Here is a 19,593-nt window from a genome sequence, read left to right as displayed (position 1 = left end):
CGCTCACAGTATACAGCTCTGATGTCACACCACCAGGTGGCGGTCATGCGCAGTGAGTCTTGTCGTTCACACACACACACACACACACACACACACACACACACACGCACATACACACACCTCCCCTCCACATTCCTCAGGGAGCGAGACCGACCGGTGTGAAGCTAGACGGAATATAAAGTGAACTTCCGGTTATTCCTAAACAATTAACTGATTGATTTTATTATTGTATTTATTATAGTTGAATTTTTTTGTAATTACCATCTGAGATGATTGACAGAATAAAAGCATAACGTGTATGAAATTAACATTAAAATGATACACGTTGCTGTTTCGTGTCAGTATTCTATGAGCTACCAGTTAGAAAATAAAATAAATAATATTTGTAAATGATATATGTAAATAGTTGTTTATTAATGAATGACAGAAATTGTTGAAAACTAAATGTCTCTATTACAAGTGAAATATAAACTGACCAGTAAGGCTTCTGATATTTGTTTTTTTAATGACTTATGTTACTGATTCAGTCAATATGTATGAAATATAAACGTTCAAATTAAATACAAGTTGTACGTAAAATATTTAAAATCTGTTTTTCAAAATATGAGCGTCTTTTATTTTTGAAGGCGGTTGATTTCCGGTGTCGTGGTGCTGTAATATCGCTGCCTTGACGCCATTTTGTGCCTGAGACGAGCCGCGGCGGGACGCGAGGTTCTGCTGCTGGTCCAAAGTTACACCAGCTCTGTGTTTTCTCTCCTGAGCGGAACACGAAGGAGGCGAACTTTCATCTTTAATCAGCAGTTTGTTCCTCAGCGACTTGGATCCGACTGTATGAGTTTAACATGTTCTGGTCCGGACCGCTGGACCCAGTCGTTTCTCCGGTGGACATCCTGTTTGTCCGGCTGGAGATGAGGCTTCAGTGAGGGAGAGGAGCCGAGCCGAACTGACCCGGTTCATGCGGATGACGGTTTCACATCCACAGAATGAGAAGATGAAGCTGGTTCTGTGGGTTCTTGTGTTTTTGTCCCGGAGTCCCGGAGGCAGCTGCGGACACGGTGAGTGTTCACCGGGCCAGTTCGTGGTTCGGAGTTTATTCGTCAGTCCAGAATGTTTTGACATGTGGCTTCTTTTCTTCTTCTTGTGAATTTAAAGTTTCCGTCGTACGTTTGAATCTGATGAACTCTTTGAATAAATCCACCGAGCTGCAGCTGATCTGATGTCAAACTTCTCTTCAGTTGACTGCGACTCTCGGAGTGCAGCCGGATCCTGTTTGCGAGCATCTGAATCAGTAAACAACTCAAAATGTCATCAGAATAAGTCGCTGTTAGTTTGATGTGTCGATGACGAATCAAGCAGGAGACAAGTGCAAACTTAAAGAAGTCCGAGTTGTGTCTGTTCTTCAACAGAAACGAGCTAAAAAGCAAAGGCATCTGAATTTCAGCCTTTTCCGAACGGAGTTTGGTGCCAGAACTCTGGCCGCAGAGTTTAACTGCGTTCACTGGCCAAAGTGCAGCTTCACGGCAGTTTCTGAGGCAACATGAGGGAATGTGAGCCCACAGAGGCTTTATCACCAGAACACTTTGCCAACAGCTGGACCTGTAACAGACTAAACGGAGGTTTTGTGTTTTATTTTGTTTTCTTGATGAATTATTTTGTTTGTGCAAACACGTGACGTGGTGTCCGAACAATTCTATTTATTAGCTTTTTCTTATCAAAAAACAATTTCATGGTTTGAAACTTTCACCACTAATGTGTCTGATTTAACCCACCTGTAGTGAGGAGGTCAGAGGTCACGTGATGCTGACCTGCAGACTCAGTCACACTGTGTGTGTGTGTGTGTGTGTGTGTGTGTGTGTGTGTGTGTTTATTCAGAGTGATGGATGCTGCTCTCCCATAATGCACTGCACAGAGGTAGCTTGACATATTAAAGTAAAATGGTGGCTGGAGGCGTATGATGACATCACCACCGGCTCAGTGTTGGATGCCTGGTGATGTCATCAGTGGAGGGATGTGATGTGTGTCAGATCTTTGTCGCAGGCGGCAGCTGACGGTTGATGATGTCACTGAGTCTGACTGGAGGAGCTGCAGTGATCAGTTAAAGTCGGCCATGTTGGTTTCAGACCGTCTGCTGCGACACTGATCGTTTAGTTAGACAGCAGAAGAAGACGTCCTGTGGACTGAATGAAGGGACGAGTTGAAAGTTATATTGTTATTAACACCATGGAGACATTTCTTCTTCTTCTTCTTTTGTCAAAGTGTCAAAGTATGAGCCAAAGAGGCTCAATTGAAATTGACTGAAGCTCTTTTAACGATGCCGTCCTCTTCTTCTTCAGTGGTGTAACAGCCTCTCGTCTCTCCTGCAGGTGTGTTGTTCACGAAGCACCCGTCCAATCAGACGGTGTCTCAGGGGAACGCGGCTCGGCTCGGCTGTGCCGTCCAGGGGGTGTCGGAGCCGGACATCGTGTGGATGAAGGACGGAGAGAAACTGTACAGCACCGACCAGATGTTCATCACACTGGGAGAGCAGCACTGGGAGACCTACCACAGGTTCATCAATACATCAATCAATACATCAATCAATGGAAGCAGGAGAGAATCTAAAGAATATCAGAGAAGGTCTAAACGTTGTCTCAGTTTCAAACGTGTTAAACGGGTTAAAAACAACATAAAGTCTGGTGGGAGGTCAGTGTGTCTGCTCTGTTTGATGGTTCAACAAACATTCACAGTAAATACAGGCGAGCGACTGCTTCTCCTCCTACACCTCCTTTCCTCCTCCTACACCTCCCTTACACCTTCTTTACTCCTCCTACTTCTCCCTCACACCTCCTTTACTCCTGCTACACCTCCCTCACATTGAGTTGGATTGAGTTTAATGATCTGACGGTCAGTGAACGCACCGTCCCTCCGTCCTCTGCAGCAAACACTTCAGATCAGTTCACCGTCAGGATTCCAGCGGCCGGGCTCACAGCTTCAGAGGCCTCTGGGAAAACTGATCCGCTCTGATAGCTGATGTGAGATCAGGATTCTTTACTCTGGGAGTGTTTAAACTGGCTGAATGTGAGCGAAGGGCTGACCTCAGATCAGTGTGAGCAGGAGCAGGTTAATCAGCTTAACACTCAGATTCCTGGACACAAAGAAAGGAAACCACCTCAGAACCACCCACAGAATTACACTCAGAACCACCCACAGAACTGCACTCAGGACCACCATCAGAACCACGGTTCCTCTTCTGTAGTTCTCACTTTTAACTTTTGTTTTCCAACCAGCTGTCTGGTTTCTGGTTCCAGTTTAGTTCGTAGTTCCCTTTAAGGTTCTGGTTCTGGTTGACGTTCTGGTTCCAGTTCGGCTGCTACTTCTGTTTTCTAGTCCTTGTTGAGATTCTGATTCCAGTAAGTTTGCGGTTCCAGTTTTGTTTCTGGTTCTGGTTGATGTACTAACATTCCATCGGTTCTTGTCTCCAGTGTGAAGTCAGTCCAGCAGCAGGATGCGGGTCAGTACTGGTGTGAGGTGGAGTTCCACGACCTGACGTTCTCCTCTGAACGGGCCTGGATCACAGTGGAAGGTGAGGACAGTGAACGCACCTGCTGTCTGTCTCACAGGTGTGTCTGTGTTTGGACTCTTCAGTAACTCTTCACTTCCTGTCTCCTGCAGGCGTCCCGCACTTCGTCCAGGAGCCGCAGGACGTGGCGACATTCCCCAACGTTCCCTTCAACCTCACCTGTGGTGCCGTCGGTCCCCCTGAGCCCGTGGAGGTCCAGTGGTTCCTGGGAGGAGTCCACGAGGGAGAGCCCAGACCATCCCCGTCGGTCCTCCAGGTCCAAGGTGAGAAAACCTCCCGTCTTACACTGGAAGACGATGCTGAAATCCTTTTAAGGTGCATCATGGGAAATGTAGGATTCTTCCCCACCTCTGCTGCTCAGATGATGTTTGCCTCACCCCGACCCGGCCCAGCCAGGTGAGTCATGCACATGTGAGCGCTGGAAGTAACCCAAAGGTCAGTCCTGACGGGTGGAGTCCCAGTGAACCACAAATCTGTCCCTCTCTCTCCTCACCTGTCTGTCTGTCTCTCTCTCTCCTCACCTGTCTGTCTCTCTCTCTCTCTCCTCACCTGTCTGTCTCTCTCTCTCTCTCCTCACCTGTCTGTCTGTCTCTCTCTCTCTCTCTCTCTCTCTCTCTCTCTCTCTCTCTCTCTCTCTCTCTCTCTCTCTCTCTCTCTCTCTCCTCACCTGTCTGTCTCTCTCTCTCTCTCTCCTCACCTGTCTCTCTCTCTCTCTCTCTCTCTCTCTCTCCTCACCTGTCTGTCTCTCTCTCTCTCTCCTCACCTGTCTCTCTCTCTCTCTCTCTCCTCACCTGTCTCTCTCTCTCTCTCTCTCCTCACCTGTCTCTCTCTCTCTCTCTCTCCTCACCTGTCTCTCTCTCCTCACCTCTCTCTCTCTCTCTCAACACCTGTCTCTCTCTCCTCACCTCTCTCTCTCTCTCTCCTCACCTGTCTCTCTCTCCTCACCTGTCTCTCTCTCTCTCCTCACCTGTCTCTCTCTCCTCACCTGTCTCTCTCTCCTCACCTCACCTCTCTCTCTCTCTCTCCTCACCTGTCTCTCTCTCCTCACCTGTCTCTCTCTCTCTCTCTCTCTCTGTCTCTCTCTCTCTCTCTCTCTCTCCTCACCTGTCTCTCTCTCTCTCTCTCCTCACCTGTCTCTCTCTCTCTCTCTCTCTCTCTCTCCTCACCTGTCTCTCTCTCTCTCTCTTCTCACCTGTCTCTCTCTCTCTCTGTCTCTCTCTCTCTCTCTCTCTCTCTCCTCACCTGTCTCTCTCTCTCTCTCTCTCTCCTCACCTGTCTCTCTCTCTCTCTCTCTCTCCTCACCTGTCTCTCTCTCTCTCTCTCTCCTCACCTGTCTCTCTCTCTCTCTCTCATCACCTGTCTCTCTCTCTCTCTCTCTCCTCACCTGTCTCTCTCTCTCTCTCTCATCACCTGTCTCTCTCTCTCTCGCTCTCTCGCTCTCTCTTCTCACCTGTCTCGCTCTCTCTTCTCACCTGTCTGTCTCTCTGTCCTCACCTGTCTGTCTGCCTTCATTCATCTTCCTCTGAAGTGACAGGAAGTGAGGACAAAACTATCAAAATAAGAGACATTCTTTCTCTGTTGCGTTGGTTCAGGTGTTCATCCTGTGGTTTCTTCTCTCCAATTGATTTTTTCTTATAAATAGATCCACCGTGCCGGGAAATGGAAACACACACGCACACACACACGCACACAGTGTTTCCTGTCAGTGAGTCGTGTTGTTTTACAGCAACTGGGGCCTTAAAGGAACATTTCCCTCTAAATCAGTGAAAGTAATGTCACGTATTGATCCCTTATTGGCTGGTCGCAGGTTACATGGAGGTAAATGTACTTAGTTACTCTCCACCACTGCACTCACATCAGGCAGGGCTGAAGAAAACGACTTGTGTGGACGGCAGGTAGCACTGCTGAAGGAATCAAAGTGATCAATATTACACCACCTCGTAATTGTCTGTCTGTAGGAGTGAACGTCAGTGTGAAGTTCTACTGTGAAGCGAAGAATGCCAGAGGAATCTCAGTCTCTAGAACTGGAACCGTTCACATTAAAGGTGAGTTTACCTGCTGGAGTCAGTCAGCTGCTACATTTACTAAGAAGATTATATTATTTATTGTGTTATTCAGAAAGTTTGCACAAGCAATGGATCCTAGTGCTAATGTTAGCATGACATGATGCTAGAAGCAGCTCCAAACACTGACGCACCTGCTGGAACTAGTTGGAACTGTTGCTGAGCTGTGATTGGATGGTAACTCTCTGGGGGCGGGGCTCTCTTTCTCTCAGTGTTACCTGCAGCTCCGATTGAGCTGCAGGTTCTGAGGATGGTGGACGACAATGTCACGTTGTCATGGAAACCAGGATTCATGGGACACTCTGAGCTGTCTACCTGCATCCTCCAGGTAACACACACACACACACACACACAGACACACACACACACACACACACACACTCCAGTGGCCTGATTGAAAATGATAATAGTCTTCTTCTTCTTCTTCTTCTACTTCTACTACTCCTCAGCTGTCGAGGCGTTCGGTCCGGAGGTGGGACCTCCCTCAGAAGGAGGTCGTGGTTCCTCCTCACCTTCAGGTTCTGTCCGGTCTGAGGAGTCACTCCAACTACAGCGTCAGGGTGTCCTGTGTGAACGAGGTGGGGGCGTCGCCCTTCTCCCCCTGGCTGCACTTCACCACTCTCGAGGCGGGTAAGTGACGTGGATATAGGTGTTAATTCTAAAATAAACTACATTCTGTGGAGCAGCATTATTCCTCTAAATACATCTTGATGGAGGTTCTGGTTTTGTAAACAGTTTGTTCACTGATACAGAAACCATGAAAAGTTTTAATCAAAACAAATGTAAGAATGATAAATAACTGCAGAGATCCTGCTGTCTGCTGGCTTCCTGTTTACTGTGAGCTTCAATAGTTGCTAGCTGGGAGCTGGTTTGTTGTTTTTGTGTGTGTGTGTGTGTGTGTGTGTGTGTGTGTGTGTGTGTGTGTGTGTGTGTGTGGTCCAGCTGGAGGTGATCCAGTAGATTCCAGTCCTCCCCGTACAATCAGCTTTTGTCTGTGGCCTCAATCCATATGAAAGGACTCTGCTGCTGCCTGCAGTCTCTGCAGCGCCCCCTGCAGGCTGAACTGTGACACTGACTTCAGACCTGTGAGGTCACAGATCTGTAGGAAGGAGAGCTGCATGTCATCAGAGAGTCATGTTCATAGCATGAGTAGCATTGGTTCTTATGTTAATGTTAGCATAGCATTAGAAGCAGCTGTACACAGTTTCAGCATGAGGAGAAATCACGTACCTGTTGACGACTGTGTGTCATGGCGTCCTCAGTGCCGTCGGCGGCCCCCAGGAACCTGACGTTTGATCTGTCGGAGCAGCAGCTGTCTCTGAACTGGGCCAAGCTGAAGGACGACGAGCTGCAGGGGAAACTGTTGGCCTACAAGGTTCAGTGGACTCTGGGAGGAGAACCACAGGTGAGTGTGAGTGTTTTGGTGTGTGGACTGGTTTGTTGTTTTTGTGTGTGTGTGTGTGTGTGTGTGTGTGTGTGTGTGTGAGACCTTCATGGTTTGGGCAGGTTATCCAGGAAGTGTAATAGATTACTCTTCATGTACGACCTGTTGGTATGACTGTGACTCTTCTCATCAGAACTAGTGACTGTACAATCGTAGAACTTAACTCAGTATCAGCGCAGCAACAAGCTTCTTTCCATCTCGTCCTCTTGACGTCCTGCTCTGAAGTCCAGTTTCACCAGCAGGAGACGCCTCGAGTCCAGAACCAGTTGGGTTCTGTCACGTCCCTGTGCAGCTGAGACGCACGCCTCTCTGTCCGTCTGATAGTGTAATCCATTACTGTGGTAGTATTACAGAACTGGACCTGTAGTGGTGTTTGTGTACAAGCAGCAACATGAAGCTCTGTGATTGACTGTGTGTGAGTGAACTGCACCATGGGAGTTCTACTTGACTTCTGTCCTTCAGGGTTCAGATATGTTCTGATGATTCGTCCAGGTTGACTCAAACACTGAACGTGCAGAACTGGCAGCAGGTCCTGGACCAGCTGCTCACTCTCCTCTGACGCTGTTCCCTGTGTGTTCAGGAGCCTCTGCTGTTTAAGGAGAACTCGGCTCAGCTGTCGGGAGGAGGACGCTTCTTCAACGCCTCCTTCCAGGTGTCAGCCTGCACCTCAGTGGGCTGTGGACCCTGGAGCCCCCCGGTGCTGGTGCTGCCCGCCTCAGGTAAACAGCACCTGAATGTGATGTCACTGCTCTGCTGTCTGATTTTAGTTTTTACCACATGTTTATCGACCCTCTGCTGGCCCCTCAGTCCAGGTCCAGGTCCAACGGAGCCACATGTGGGTCGGTCTGCTTCTCGGCCTGCTGGTTGCCACCGTGGTCGGACTGCTGCTCGCCGTCATCGCTCACCGCCGTGGGAAGGAGACGCAGTTTGGGTAGAAAACAATTATCATAACATTCATCTGCTGATCTCATGTTCAGACTGAAACCAACAGTGAATCCTACAAACAGCGTCCTGCCGCCAGGAGCACACAGAAACATGAAATATAGATTTGTGCTTTTAAACATTCAGTAGGAACTGAAGGGCCACAGACAGGAAGTCAGACCGTAGTTAGTGACGGACGTGTTTGTTTGGGTCTGAACGTGGGATTCAGTGACAATGTAAGAACAATCTAGAAGAACACCAGTCTGATGTCGTCTGCAGATCAGCTGTCAGGTGCTGATGTGAAGTTTGAACAGCTGATTCAACACGTACGGACGGACGTGTGTCTTACTTTCAGTCAGGCTGAACCTGAAACTGTCCTCCTGTCTTCTCTCCTTCAGTTCAGCCTTTAAGCCTCCGGGCCCTGAGAGTTCTGTTTCCTTCACGGCGGCTCGGTCCTTCAACAGAACCAGTTCTGATCTGCAGGAGTCGACATGTGAGTGAGATTTTAATACAGCCAATGAAATTGTGTTGTTTAACAAGACAGAAATCTGAACTTGGCATCAGGTTTGATCTCGACTACAAAGTGAGAGCTGTCGTTCTCTAAACTTTCAGTCAGATGTTTGTTTTACCTCCAGAGCTGAATGTCAGTTGGACTCTGTCTGTGCTGATGTTGGAGTTACAGGAAAGTGAGACGTCCTTCAGTCTGTTGACAGAAAACACTGCTACCTGTATTGATGAACTCACCTCAGCCAGCCTGTATTTACCTGCTGCCTCTCAGCCAATAAGATCCAACCGTCTGACCGCACACAACAGCAGAGTCAGAGAGTTCCTGTAACTGTGACTGATCACCACTGATGAAACTGTTCTTCGGAGACTGAGTGCAGTGAGGGAGACCTCTGGTGGTCGACAGGCTGAACTGCAGCTGCAGTTTAACTACATTTAGTTATTTTAGACTCTCAGAATCTAAAATGTTCTCTGGCTGTCTAACAGGAACTCTTCTGCTCCTTCCTTTCATCTGTTTGTTCCGGTCGGGATGAACTGATCCATATCGTTCTTCTGGGCACTAAACTGATCTGATATCAGAACTCAGACCTCACTGGAAGCATTTACATGTAAGGAAACATGAAACAGAGTCTGATGAGTCATTTTATGACATTGAACAAAGTGAAACTGATTTACACCTCAGTGGGTGTTTCCAGGTGTTTCCAGGTGTTTCCAGGTGTGGTAGAGTTCCACTGATGGGGTCTGAAAGTTGTATAAATCCTGACGACAAGTTAGAAACCAAGTCAGATGTGTTGCTGTGGAGAAGCTACTCCTCATCTCTGTTGCAGGACACCATAGTGGCTAATGGCATAACACATGTTCTAGGTGCATTGTGGGTAATGTAGGCAGCAGGTTTTGACAAGACTGGAATGTGTGTGATGAAAAGACGACGTCTCTGGTTGTGTTGCCACGATTCAGATCCTCCTTTTTTAAACCTTTTTATTGTGTTTTTTTGTTTAATAGCAAACAAGAAATATAAGAAGACAGACAAACTGTCGGTCCTGATGATCGTTGGAGAGTCTACTGAATATATATTATTATTATTATTATTATTATTATTATTATTATTATTATTATTATTATTATTATTGTGTCTTGGTTATGTTATCCGTGTGTGTGTGTGTGTGTGTGTGTGTGTGTGTGTGTGTGTGTCCCTCTAGTGGACAGTCTGGGTATAAACGACGACCTGAAGAACAAACTGCAGGACGTCCTGATCCCAGAGAGGCTGCTGACACTGGGACACATGCTGGGGAAAGGTGACACCTGAACACAGCAGGACTGCAGCGATGTTTGAATTCTGCCATATTAGAGTTCATATGAGTTTATATCAAGTTTATATCTGTCAGACAGAACAGTTCTGGCTCCTGGACGGGTCAGGTACAGGTGATAGCCCGATACAGAGCTAACTAGCTAACAACATTTACACTTGGCAGGTACTCAATAACTGTGTGTGTGTGTGTCTGTGCAGGTGAGTTTGGCTCGGTGCGTGAAGCGTTCCTGAAGACGGAGGACTCGTCTGTCCAGAAGGTGGCAGTCAAAGTACTGAAATGTGAGTCTGGTGTTACTTCTTCTGTGGTGTCTGCTGGTGAGTGTGCTAACAGGAAGTGCAGACTGACTGATGGTGTGTGTGTGTATGTGTGTGTGTGTCACAGCTGACATCACCTCATCATGTGACATCGAGCAGTGTCTGAAGGAGGCGGCCTACATGAAGGACTTTCACCACGCCAACGTCATCCAGCTCATCGGTAACACACACACAGTAACACACATCACAGGACCGGGGTCAAAGCTCAGCTGGTTTTGATTGACAGTATGGCCTGTCCAATAGGAGTGAGTCTTCACCGGCGTCCTGGCCAGCGGCTGCCGATCCCGATGGTGGTTCTCCCGTTTATGAAGCATGGAGACCTGCACACATTCCTGCTGCTGTCCAGACTGGGAGAACATCCGTTTGTAAGAGAACACACAGAACGTACAGATGCTGTTAGAGGAAGTGAAGTGATTGGATGAGCAGAGTGTGACTCGTCCTGTGTGTCCGTCCTTCAGGACTTGTCTCTGCAGACTCTGCTGCAGTTCATGCTGGACATCTCTCGGGGGATGGAGTACCTGAGCAGCAGGAACATCATCCACAGAGACCTCGCCGCCCGAAACTGCATGTCAGTCAGTCCACCAATCAGATCGCACCGACACCACAGAGTCACTTCATCCATTAATGTTTGTGTTTGTGTCTGAGCTTGTTCTTCCTTCAACATTATTATTATTATTATTATTGTTATTGTTATTATTGTTATCATTAAACTAATGAACTGTGTGTGTGTGTGTGTGTGTGTGCCAGGCTGGACGAGAACATGACGGTGTGTGTGGCGGACTTCGGCCTGTCTAAGAAGATCTACAGTGGAGATTACTACAGACAGGGTTCAGTCTCTAAACTGCCTGTGAAGTGGATCGCTCTGGAGAGTCTGGCTGACAATGTGTACACCACACAGAGTGACGTGGTACAAACACACACACACACACACACGCACACACCTTCCACCTGGAAGGAAAAGTACTGCAAAAGTCAAGAATCATACAAGTAAAACAGGAAGTTACACAGTACAGCAGGATTTAAATAATACTGGTGTGTGTGTGTGTGTGTGTGTGTTCGCATCAGTGGGCGTTTGGCGTGACGATGTGGGAGATCATGACTCGGGGCCAGACTCCGTACCCCGGTGTGGAGAACTCAGAGATCTACGAGTTCCTGATCAAAGGAGAACGACTGAAGAAACCTCCAGACTGCCGAGACGACATGTGAGACACACACACACACACTGAAACACACATGCACACACACACGCACTGAAACACACACGCACACACACACACACACACACACTGAAACACACATGCACACACACACGCACTGAAACACACATGCACACACACACGCACTGAAACACACACGCACACACACACACACACACACACACACACACTGAAACACACACACACACACACACACACTGAAACACACGCACACACACACTGAAACACACATGCACACACACACGCACTGAAACACACACACACACACACGCACACACACACACACACACACACACACTGAAACACACATGCACACACACACGCACTGAAACACACACACGCACACACACACACACACACACTGAAACACACATGCACACACACACGCACTGAAACACACACACACACACACACGCACTGAAACACACATGCACACACACACACACACTGAAACACACGCACACACACACACACACACACACACACACTGAAACACACATGCACACACACACGCACTGAAACACACACACACACACACGCACACACACACACACACACACACACTGAAACACACATGCACACACACACACTGAAACACACACACACACACACACACACACTGAAACACACACACACACACACACACACTGAAACACACGCACACACACACTGAAACACACATGCACACACACACGCACTGAAACACACACACACCACACAGCACACACACACACACACACACACACTGAAACACACTTGCACACACACACGCACTGAAACACACACACTCACACACACACACACACACACTGAAACACACGCACACACACACTGAAACACACATGCACACACACACGCACTGAAACACACACACACACACACGCACACACACACACACACACTGAAACACACGTGCACACACACACGCACTGAAACACACACACGCACACACACACACACACACACTGAAACACACATGCACACACACACGCACTGAAACACACACACACACACACACGCACTGAAACACACATGCACACACACACACACACTGAAACACACGCACACACACACACACACACACACACACTGAAACACACATGCACACACACACACTGAAACACACACACACACACACGCACACACACACACACACACACACACTGAAACACACATGCACACGCACACACTGAAACACACATGCACACACACGCACACACTGAAACACACACGCACACACACGCACACACTGAAACACACACGCACACACACGCACACACTGAAACACACACGCACACACACACACACACTGAAACACACACACACACACAGTTTATTGTTGACCCCCTCATTCTTCTTCTGTGGTGTCTGTCAGTTATGAGATCATGCACAGCTGCTGGAGTCCGGTCCCTAAGTGTCGACCCAGTTTCCAGCACCTGGTGGTCCAGCTGGAGGCGCTGTGGCTCAGCCTGTCCCCCGCCCCCCCACTGAAGGAGCCCCTGCACTATGTCAACCTAGAAGGGGATGAGGGGGGTGCAGCAGGGGTCCCGGGGCCCGAGGAGGCAACCGGGGGCCCGAGCTGGAGCGTCCCCTGGCAGCGGCGTGCAGAGGACGAGGAGAAGGACTGGCTGATGGTGGGCTCGGGGGTGGCGCTCGCCATCGGAGGAGACTACAGGTACATCATCGGGCCCTGTGGAGGCCCCGAGGAGGGCGAGGAGCCGGGAGGAGCCGGGAGGAGGGGGGACGATATGGACACTTTACAGGATGAGGTCAGAGAGGACGATGATGACGACATCGTCATTAACGTCTGACCAGAGGCCGGCCAATCACAGCGCTCCTCAGAGAGACGCTCCTCTTACTTCCCAGAGCAGCAGCAGGCGGGTGGAGACTGAAGGTACACACTGTCCCACTGGTGCTGAAAGTAATCTGATTACATGTTCACCACACACACACACACACACACACACACACACAGTACCTGTGAGGACACACTGGGTCCCACTTCATCCAGTTACTGTGAACTCTGGTGTTCTGGTGCTGACTCGGCAGTTTTAACAGTTTAATCCTTCGAGTTTCCGTCTGGAAGAATTTAACAACATTTGATGAAACTTGCTGAATCAGAGAAGAAAATGAACCCCGGCTGACCACAGGTAACACGTTAGCCAAGCGTAGCATAAAGACTGAAGCGGTCGCTGTGATGTTGTATCATCTACACAGCGACTCGCTGACGGACTGACTGCAGCGTCACATGATCCGCAGTCTGACGGTGGATTATTTCTCTTTTGATGGATCATTCAGTATAAATGTTTGGACAGCCTGGTACCAGTACTTTAAGGTCCAACCGACTAATGTTTGAGAACAGGGTGCTCCCACTGTTCCCTCAGGGAGCCGACACTCAGCCAGACAAAAAACACCTGTTGCTAAGATGCTACATGGTGCGAAGAGGCTGAAAGCTCCTGTGATCGACCGCCTGCTGTGTTTCTGTTTTGATAATTAAAATGATGGATGCTGATCTCCAGACGCCCCGAGATCCCAGACTGATGTGAAAACATGTTAGTCACACTGTTACAACGTTTTGAGCTCAGCAGCTGCAGAGAAGACTTCATCTTACTGAAGGTGTAGATCTGGTCTGAGATCAGTTAGTGATGTGTTCCCTCCTGCAGACTGCGATCACAGCAGACGATGTTGGAGACGTCTGATGTTTACATCAAGTCTCCAGCTGCTGCGGCTGTGAAGCTCCAGAAATGAAATGATTTTACATTTTTGGGTGAACTGTTCCTTTAATGTTGTCTTTCTGTACTTTACTATCAGTAACGCTGATCAGAGGTGACGTCCGCGTGACAGGCTGTGATTCTGATGGTTTCTTTAACACGCAGCTGAAGCAACTCGTCAATAAATTTGCTGATCAGCTGATCTATAATCTGCTAATATTTTTCTGTAATGACACGAAACTAAAGATCAGTTACTCAATAACTGTCTGATGTTTAGACTGAGACTGTAACTCCTTGTGGACAGCGACTGTGGCTTCCAGTGATGATTAATGGTTATTGATTATTGGTAAAACCTCACAAACTGCCTTAATAACTGATTTAATATTTAGTTTAGTGCTGATCTGCTGATACATTGACCAGAAACATGAGGTGATCTGCAGCAGCTCGTGTCTGTTTCCAGCTTCAGTGTGAAAGAAGCCGGTCGGGTCGTAAACGTCTCTGAACACGTCTTACTTTCATTTTCTGGCGTTTCGTGGCCAGATTAATCAATAAGTGCAGCCGTGATAACTTTCCTTCAGTTAAGATCTAATGTTAAGAACTTTATTATTTCAGTTCACAGGTAAATCTCAAAACATTATTCTGTTGTTCTGTTCTTATTTACACATAGTGAAATATTTCAAGACTTTATTGGTTGTAAAGCTGCAAAAGGAGCAAAAAGTTCTCAAATGAACATTTTCAGAAGGTCGACGTTTCTGTCTCATGAATCCTTTTGATTGTTCTTCTGTGATATTTCTATTATTTTGAGATGTTTGAGAATTTTCATGAGCTGCAAACTGAAACCATCAAAATTAAAACAAAAAAGTTTTGAAATATTTCATGTTGTATCTGATCAATCTGGAAGATATGAAAGCTTCAATTTTTTCATTAATTTACAGATGAAAAAGTAAAGTTTCCATGATAATAATGTTTTGAGATGCACCTGGATGTTGTGCTTGTGCTGAGTCCTCACTAAACAGAGTGATGGGGTCTTACGGGTCTGATGGGGCCCACAGCACAGTGCTGCCCGGGGCCCCTGCAGTGTGTTGCTCCAGCCCTGACTGCTGCTTTAACACTGAAGCTGTTAATGTTGTTAATGACTTGAAGCGTGTTGGGACCACTGTACACCTGCTTAGTCCTGCTGAATGAACACTACCATGTATATTTGAGTCAGGTGGACTACAGAGATGTAACTGTGTAGAGCTCTGGGTGTTATTGATCCTGGAGATTAACTGGTTTATACTCTGACTGTTAAACTGTAGTAAAGTTAGTCTCGTGCCGCCGTCATGTCGGGATATCAAGGGACCGTTTGTTTTACTGCGTCACGTGTTTTATATGTTGATATTATGAAAAGCCTCAGACCGACCTGTCCTTACCTGTCTGTCTACCACTGATTGCAGATCAGTATGGACTCTTCACAATGAATAAAGTGTTATTGTGCCACTGGTTCTGTTTCTTGTTCTTCCAGCAGCTTCAGGATGTTGAACCTGTTCATTGGTGTCACGCCGCTGCGCGTCATCACATCACAGCTCCACAACACTCAGATTAAAACCGTCTTGTTGCCGTTTGATGTTCTGCTGGGAAACATGGCTTCCTGACATGTGCCAGCAGAACAACGTGCCATTAAATTTGCAGCCCTAATTTCACAGATCCTGACCCGATCCACGGGTCGAACTTCTTCCGTTCCGTCCCACAAACACTCAGTCAGATCAGGATCTTGGGAATTACTATTTCAGTAAACTCAAAGAGAACCAAGCTGACAGCCGACCTCTCAGATTATGAAGTTTAAGTTTAGTTTGACGACATGTTCACAAAACGAATCAATCAATCGGTCAGAAACTACGCTGGAATTTAGTTTCCAAAATTAGAAACCTCTTGACTGAACCTCTCACAGAGTACCAAGTCATTAACAGTGTGATGGTGATTTGGTGTAAGTCCAAACATCCTGATCCATGGTTCTGGTTACGACTCTTCACTGCAGATATTAAAGGATGTTTTAAGATGGCCGACCAGAATTGTGGGAGATTTGGGTCGCTCCAACACAAACTGATCTCATCGAATCAGCCACAGTTAGGGGGCAGCAGATCACCACAGTAACCGCCATTAGTTTGGAAGTCTTACATACTGCACCTTTAAACATCGATAAACTTCACTGAATTATTGAAGCTGTGATTTAACCCGCAAGTCTTCGGCGCTGCTGCCTGATGTTCTTCAAAGATGTTTTCATGCGCTGAACTGTACAAACTGTCCCAGTCAGGACGTTCTTCCATCCAACCTGGTGACGGGAGGACGGGGAGGGGACGAGCTTCTGAATGAAATGAAGCACCTGGCCGAGTCTGTAGAGAAAGAAGTGTAAAATGTCAAACTGTTCGGTCAACCTTCAGAAGATGAAAATATTGACTTTCTGAGATCCCTCATGTGTCTTCATCAGCTCCTGAACCACAGCTGGAAGGTGGACCTGAGGAGGGCTGCAGGTTACGGGGTGCTGGCTGTAATAAACAGTGTTTTTAATAACTCATATTTTCTTCATCTGGGTTTGAGGTAGTGTGACAGGCAGCAACAACATGACAGCTGCTCCATCATAAACAGTCCTGTGAATATCAGAGGTCCAGTAACAGTGTGAGATGCTTGATGCCACGTCGCTCCAGCGCAGAGGAACAAGTTGAGCCGGCCGGAGTCGCCGGTCACTGCTGGAGAGACGACAACGTCACAAAGACACAAACTACAGCGCGTTAGCAGCGAGTTAGCTCCTGACACACTGAAAACAAGTTGAACACATGACATCAAAATAATTAAATAATTCTATCTGCACGAAGTTCACAAGTTTAATGTTCCAGATCCCTCCAGTAGAGTTACATTACATGTAAGCACACAGTAACACAACTATAAACAGTACTGATTCTTTATTCTTAAATAGCTCCTGAGTGTCAATTCTTTAATATCAATAAATTAGAATATAATACTGAAGCATTAATGTGTCAGTAACATTTAGTTATAACTTTTCAAGTTTTAGTGTGTAAAGTATTATCAGAACTGAAACTGTCATCAGAATAGTGGCGAAACAAAGACTGTTTCTCTCTGAGGTAAAGTTTGAAATAGAAAAACTTAAAACTGTAAGTTACTGCTGCACTCGAGTAAATCTTTAAAGGAGCAGTGTGTTTTTTATAGAAGAAATTCAAAGTCAGTGAATAAACAAGATGTTCTCAGAGGAGAATAAAGGTCCCACAACTCTGTTTGAAGACAGAAAGGTGGCGGGGTCCGCCACATAGAAACAAGTAAAATGTCTTAAAGGTCAGTTTGTTTCTTCAGTCATGAAAACAGAGTTTATACTGCTTGAATAGTTTACGTGTGGCGGACCCTGCCACCTTTCTAGCTTCAAGCAGTGTTCAGTTTGTATTTACCTTTAATATTGTTAATATTATAATAGTGAGGTTCAACTTTTTCTTTAAACCACACAGAGCTGCTTTAACCCGAACAGTCACAGAACTCTGAGTCGAGTGAAGCTCCGCCCCCAGATTCTCTCCTGACACTGAGACACCTTCACACGTCAGATCAATAACTCTGCTTCACTTATTTTACTTCATGTTTTCAGCTCGTGTCTGTCCTCTTGAGTTCTGGAGAGAAAGTGGGTCAACAAGACGCAACGTCCAACAAAAGCTTTTCTCTCTTCAGTCGAGACGCCATCAGCCTCCATTTTATACCGCCGGCCACGTTTACCGCCTGACAGATGAGCAAAGATGTGAGGCCATTGTGATTCAATGTCACATATCATTATCATCATGAATTTGATCCGACCTAGTTTCTGGACTACACTGCTCTGAATGAGAGCACAGTCGCCCGGCTAACGCTAAACACAGCTGTTAGCCTGGGAGCTAACACGTAGCTAGCATGAGCCACATCCTCGCTATTTTATTCTGAATCTTTGATCTTAATACATATTTGACAAGACTTTATTATATATCATTAAAAGGAACAATTATATGTAATTAAAACAGCCCATACATAGTTAATTAAACATTATTTAAGACATTTCCCTGTTAACAAGCAACAAAATGCTTTATAAACAAGATGGCAGCTGTTTCTCATAAAGTTATTAATAAATACTGTGTGGTTCATTTCTAAACACTTATTATAGTTGCAGCAGATGTTTTTAACCTTTACAATGACTTAAATGTTTTAAGAACCATGTTATTGTTTGTTAACAGTAAAACGACTGAACTGTAAAGTGACTGTTTATTACTGATAGTTATTACGTGTTCATGTCATTGCTCTTATTTTGTACTCTACGTATTCTGTCTGTCCTCTTTAGTCTCAGTGTTGCAGGTGTTTGTATGTTTGTATCTGTAACTGGTGTCATTTCTTTAGTTCCTTAGTCAGAGTTTATTTTGTGTGTCATTGTGTGTTTTGTGATTTTATGTGAAATGCTACTGTGACAGTAACATTCACCTTGTGGATTAATAAAGTCATCTATCTAAAGAATCATATAAATAACTTTGATCAGTTCAAATTGGTTCTTTTGTCACTTATCTTCTTCAGTTTCCATCTGTGTGCCGCTGACTGACTGCTGTCCTGACAGATTTACACTTTAGTCTTTAAAATGTTCTGGATGTATGGTGGTGTTGGTGTGGGCCCGGACCTCAGGACCTCCACCCTGCTGCTGCGGCCCTGCCCACAGGACAGACATGTTGGAACAAGCACGACGCGTGCCATCTTATTTGACGTTCGCTCATCGCGCATGCGCTGTAACGTAACGAGTTCACTGTGTAAAGGAATCTCAGAGGAGCTGCTGTTCCGATCTGTAAAGCTGCGTTCTGATGATTCTTCAGAACCAGCTGGTTAAATCCTGTCCGGTGTAAATAAAACCCACCTACAGCCGGCAGCTCCATCATGGCTGAAGCCTTTGGTTCGGCATCCATTTTGTTTCCCGCACCGATTACCGCACTGAAACGCACCCTTCCCGCCGCGTGTCTCTACAGAACCAGCAGCGGGGACATTTCTACACATCGTCCTGATCATTGGGTTTAACTATTCTAAGTATTGTGTCCACTGGGAGTTGCCGTACGGCTGCCGTAAAGCGGCAGTTAATGGCGGAGCTCCGCTGTGATTGACAGCAGCTCCTCTACGTGTCTCCGTCCCGTTAGTTCGTTAATGTGACAGTCAGACGAACCTGCAGACGCCCGGTCACAATATCTGAGGCAGCTCCGGTGTTTGAAATGGCGGCCTGAGCTGAAACACTGTTTCATGAGTCTCAAACACAAAAGTGCAACAAAACGCGTTCGTGTTGAGAGACCGCCGCCATTAATACCGACCCGTGCCAACACAGTGAAGCGGAGCTGCTGATGATGATGGTGATGATGACGGTGAAACGGTCAGGAAGAGGCACGATTTCACATCCACCATCAGAGTTAACCATTTCGTCGCCATGTTGTGATAAACCGCAGATCCTGACATCTAGACAGAAGTCATGGATCATGACTCTCCCTTGAGCTCCGAATGATGATGTGAGCTCGAGTC

At 46.7% G+C, this 19,593-nt stretch overlaps 1 protein-coding gene and 3 long non-coding RNA genes across 4 annotated transcripts; 1 reads left to right on the top strand and 3 right to left on the bottom strand.

The window, feature by feature from the left end:
* Positions 1 to 323: 323 nt before the first annotated feature.
* tyro3 (TYRO3 protein tyrosine kinase) lies at positions 324 to 15,525 on the top strand. The gene is made up of 19 exons (XM_037071512.1): positions 324 to 1,055; positions 2,364 to 2,547; positions 3,462 to 3,562; positions 3,652 to 3,822; positions 5,518 to 5,604; positions 5,835 to 5,950; positions 6,072 to 6,252; positions 6,885 to 7,027; positions 7,647 to 7,785; positions 7,874 to 7,997; positions 8,386 to 8,480; positions 9,691 to 9,786; positions 9,999 to 10,079; positions 10,183 to 10,275; positions 10,359 to 10,480; positions 10,574 to 10,683; positions 10,863 to 11,022; positions 11,181 to 11,317; positions 12,708 to 15,525. Exons 1-19 carry the CDS (start codon positions 956 to 958, stop codon positions 13,141 to 13,143), a joined length of 2,676 nt encoding a protein of 891 aa, XP_036927407.1. The 5' UTR covers positions 324 to 955; the 3' UTR covers positions 13,144 to 15,525.
* On the bottom strand, positions 396 to 2,255 carry LOC119004528. The gene is made up of 2 exons (XR_005070243.1): positions 1,770 to 2,255; positions 396 to 1,606 (listed from the first exon to the last, which is right to left on the bottom strand). It is a non-coding gene; the product is annotated as an uncharacterized LOC119004528 (long non-coding RNA).
* On the bottom strand, positions 6,509 to 6,960 carry LOC119004529. Its single transcript, XR_005070244.1, has 2 exons — positions 6,853 to 6,960; positions 6,509 to 6,721 (listed from the first exon to the last, which is right to left on the bottom strand). It is a non-coding gene; the product is annotated as an uncharacterized LOC119004529 (long non-coding RNA).
* A 323-nt stretch (positions 15,526 to 15,848) lies between the features above and the next one.
* LOC119004527 lies at positions 15,849 to 19,080 on the bottom strand. Its single transcript, XR_005070242.1, has 2 exons — positions 18,947 to 19,080; positions 15,849 to 16,415 (listed from the first exon to the last, which is right to left on the bottom strand). It is a non-coding gene; the product is annotated as an uncharacterized LOC119004527 (long non-coding RNA).
* Between the last annotated feature and the right edge of the window lie 513 nt (positions 19,081 to 19,593).

Source organism: Acanthopagrus latus, chromosome 16 (genome assembly GCF_904848185.1).
Source record: "Acanthopagrus latus isolate v.2019 chromosome 16, fAcaLat1.1, whole genome shotgun sequence".
Taxonomy (NCBI): Eukaryota; Metazoa; Chordata; class Actinopteri; order Spariformes; family Sparidae; genus Acanthopagrus; species Acanthopagrus latus.
Note: the sequence above shows the minus strand (reverse complement) of the source record. Positions and strands in the feature narration are given on the sequence as shown.

Bases quoted from the DNA above. Each gene is read 5' to 3' on its own strand.
- tyro3 (XM_037071512.1), top strand. From the start codon at position 956: ATGCGGATGACGGTTTCACATCCACAGAATGAGAAGATGAAGCTGGTT. The intron at 6,253-6,884 runs GTAAGTGACGTG...TGGCGTCCTCAG, and splicing joins CTTCACCACTCTCGAGGCGG to TGCCGTCGGCGGCCCCCAGG. The intron at 10,080-10,182 runs GTGAGTCTGGTG...TGTGTGTCACAG, and splicing joins GGCAGTCAAAGTACTGAAAT to CTGACATCACCTCATCATGT.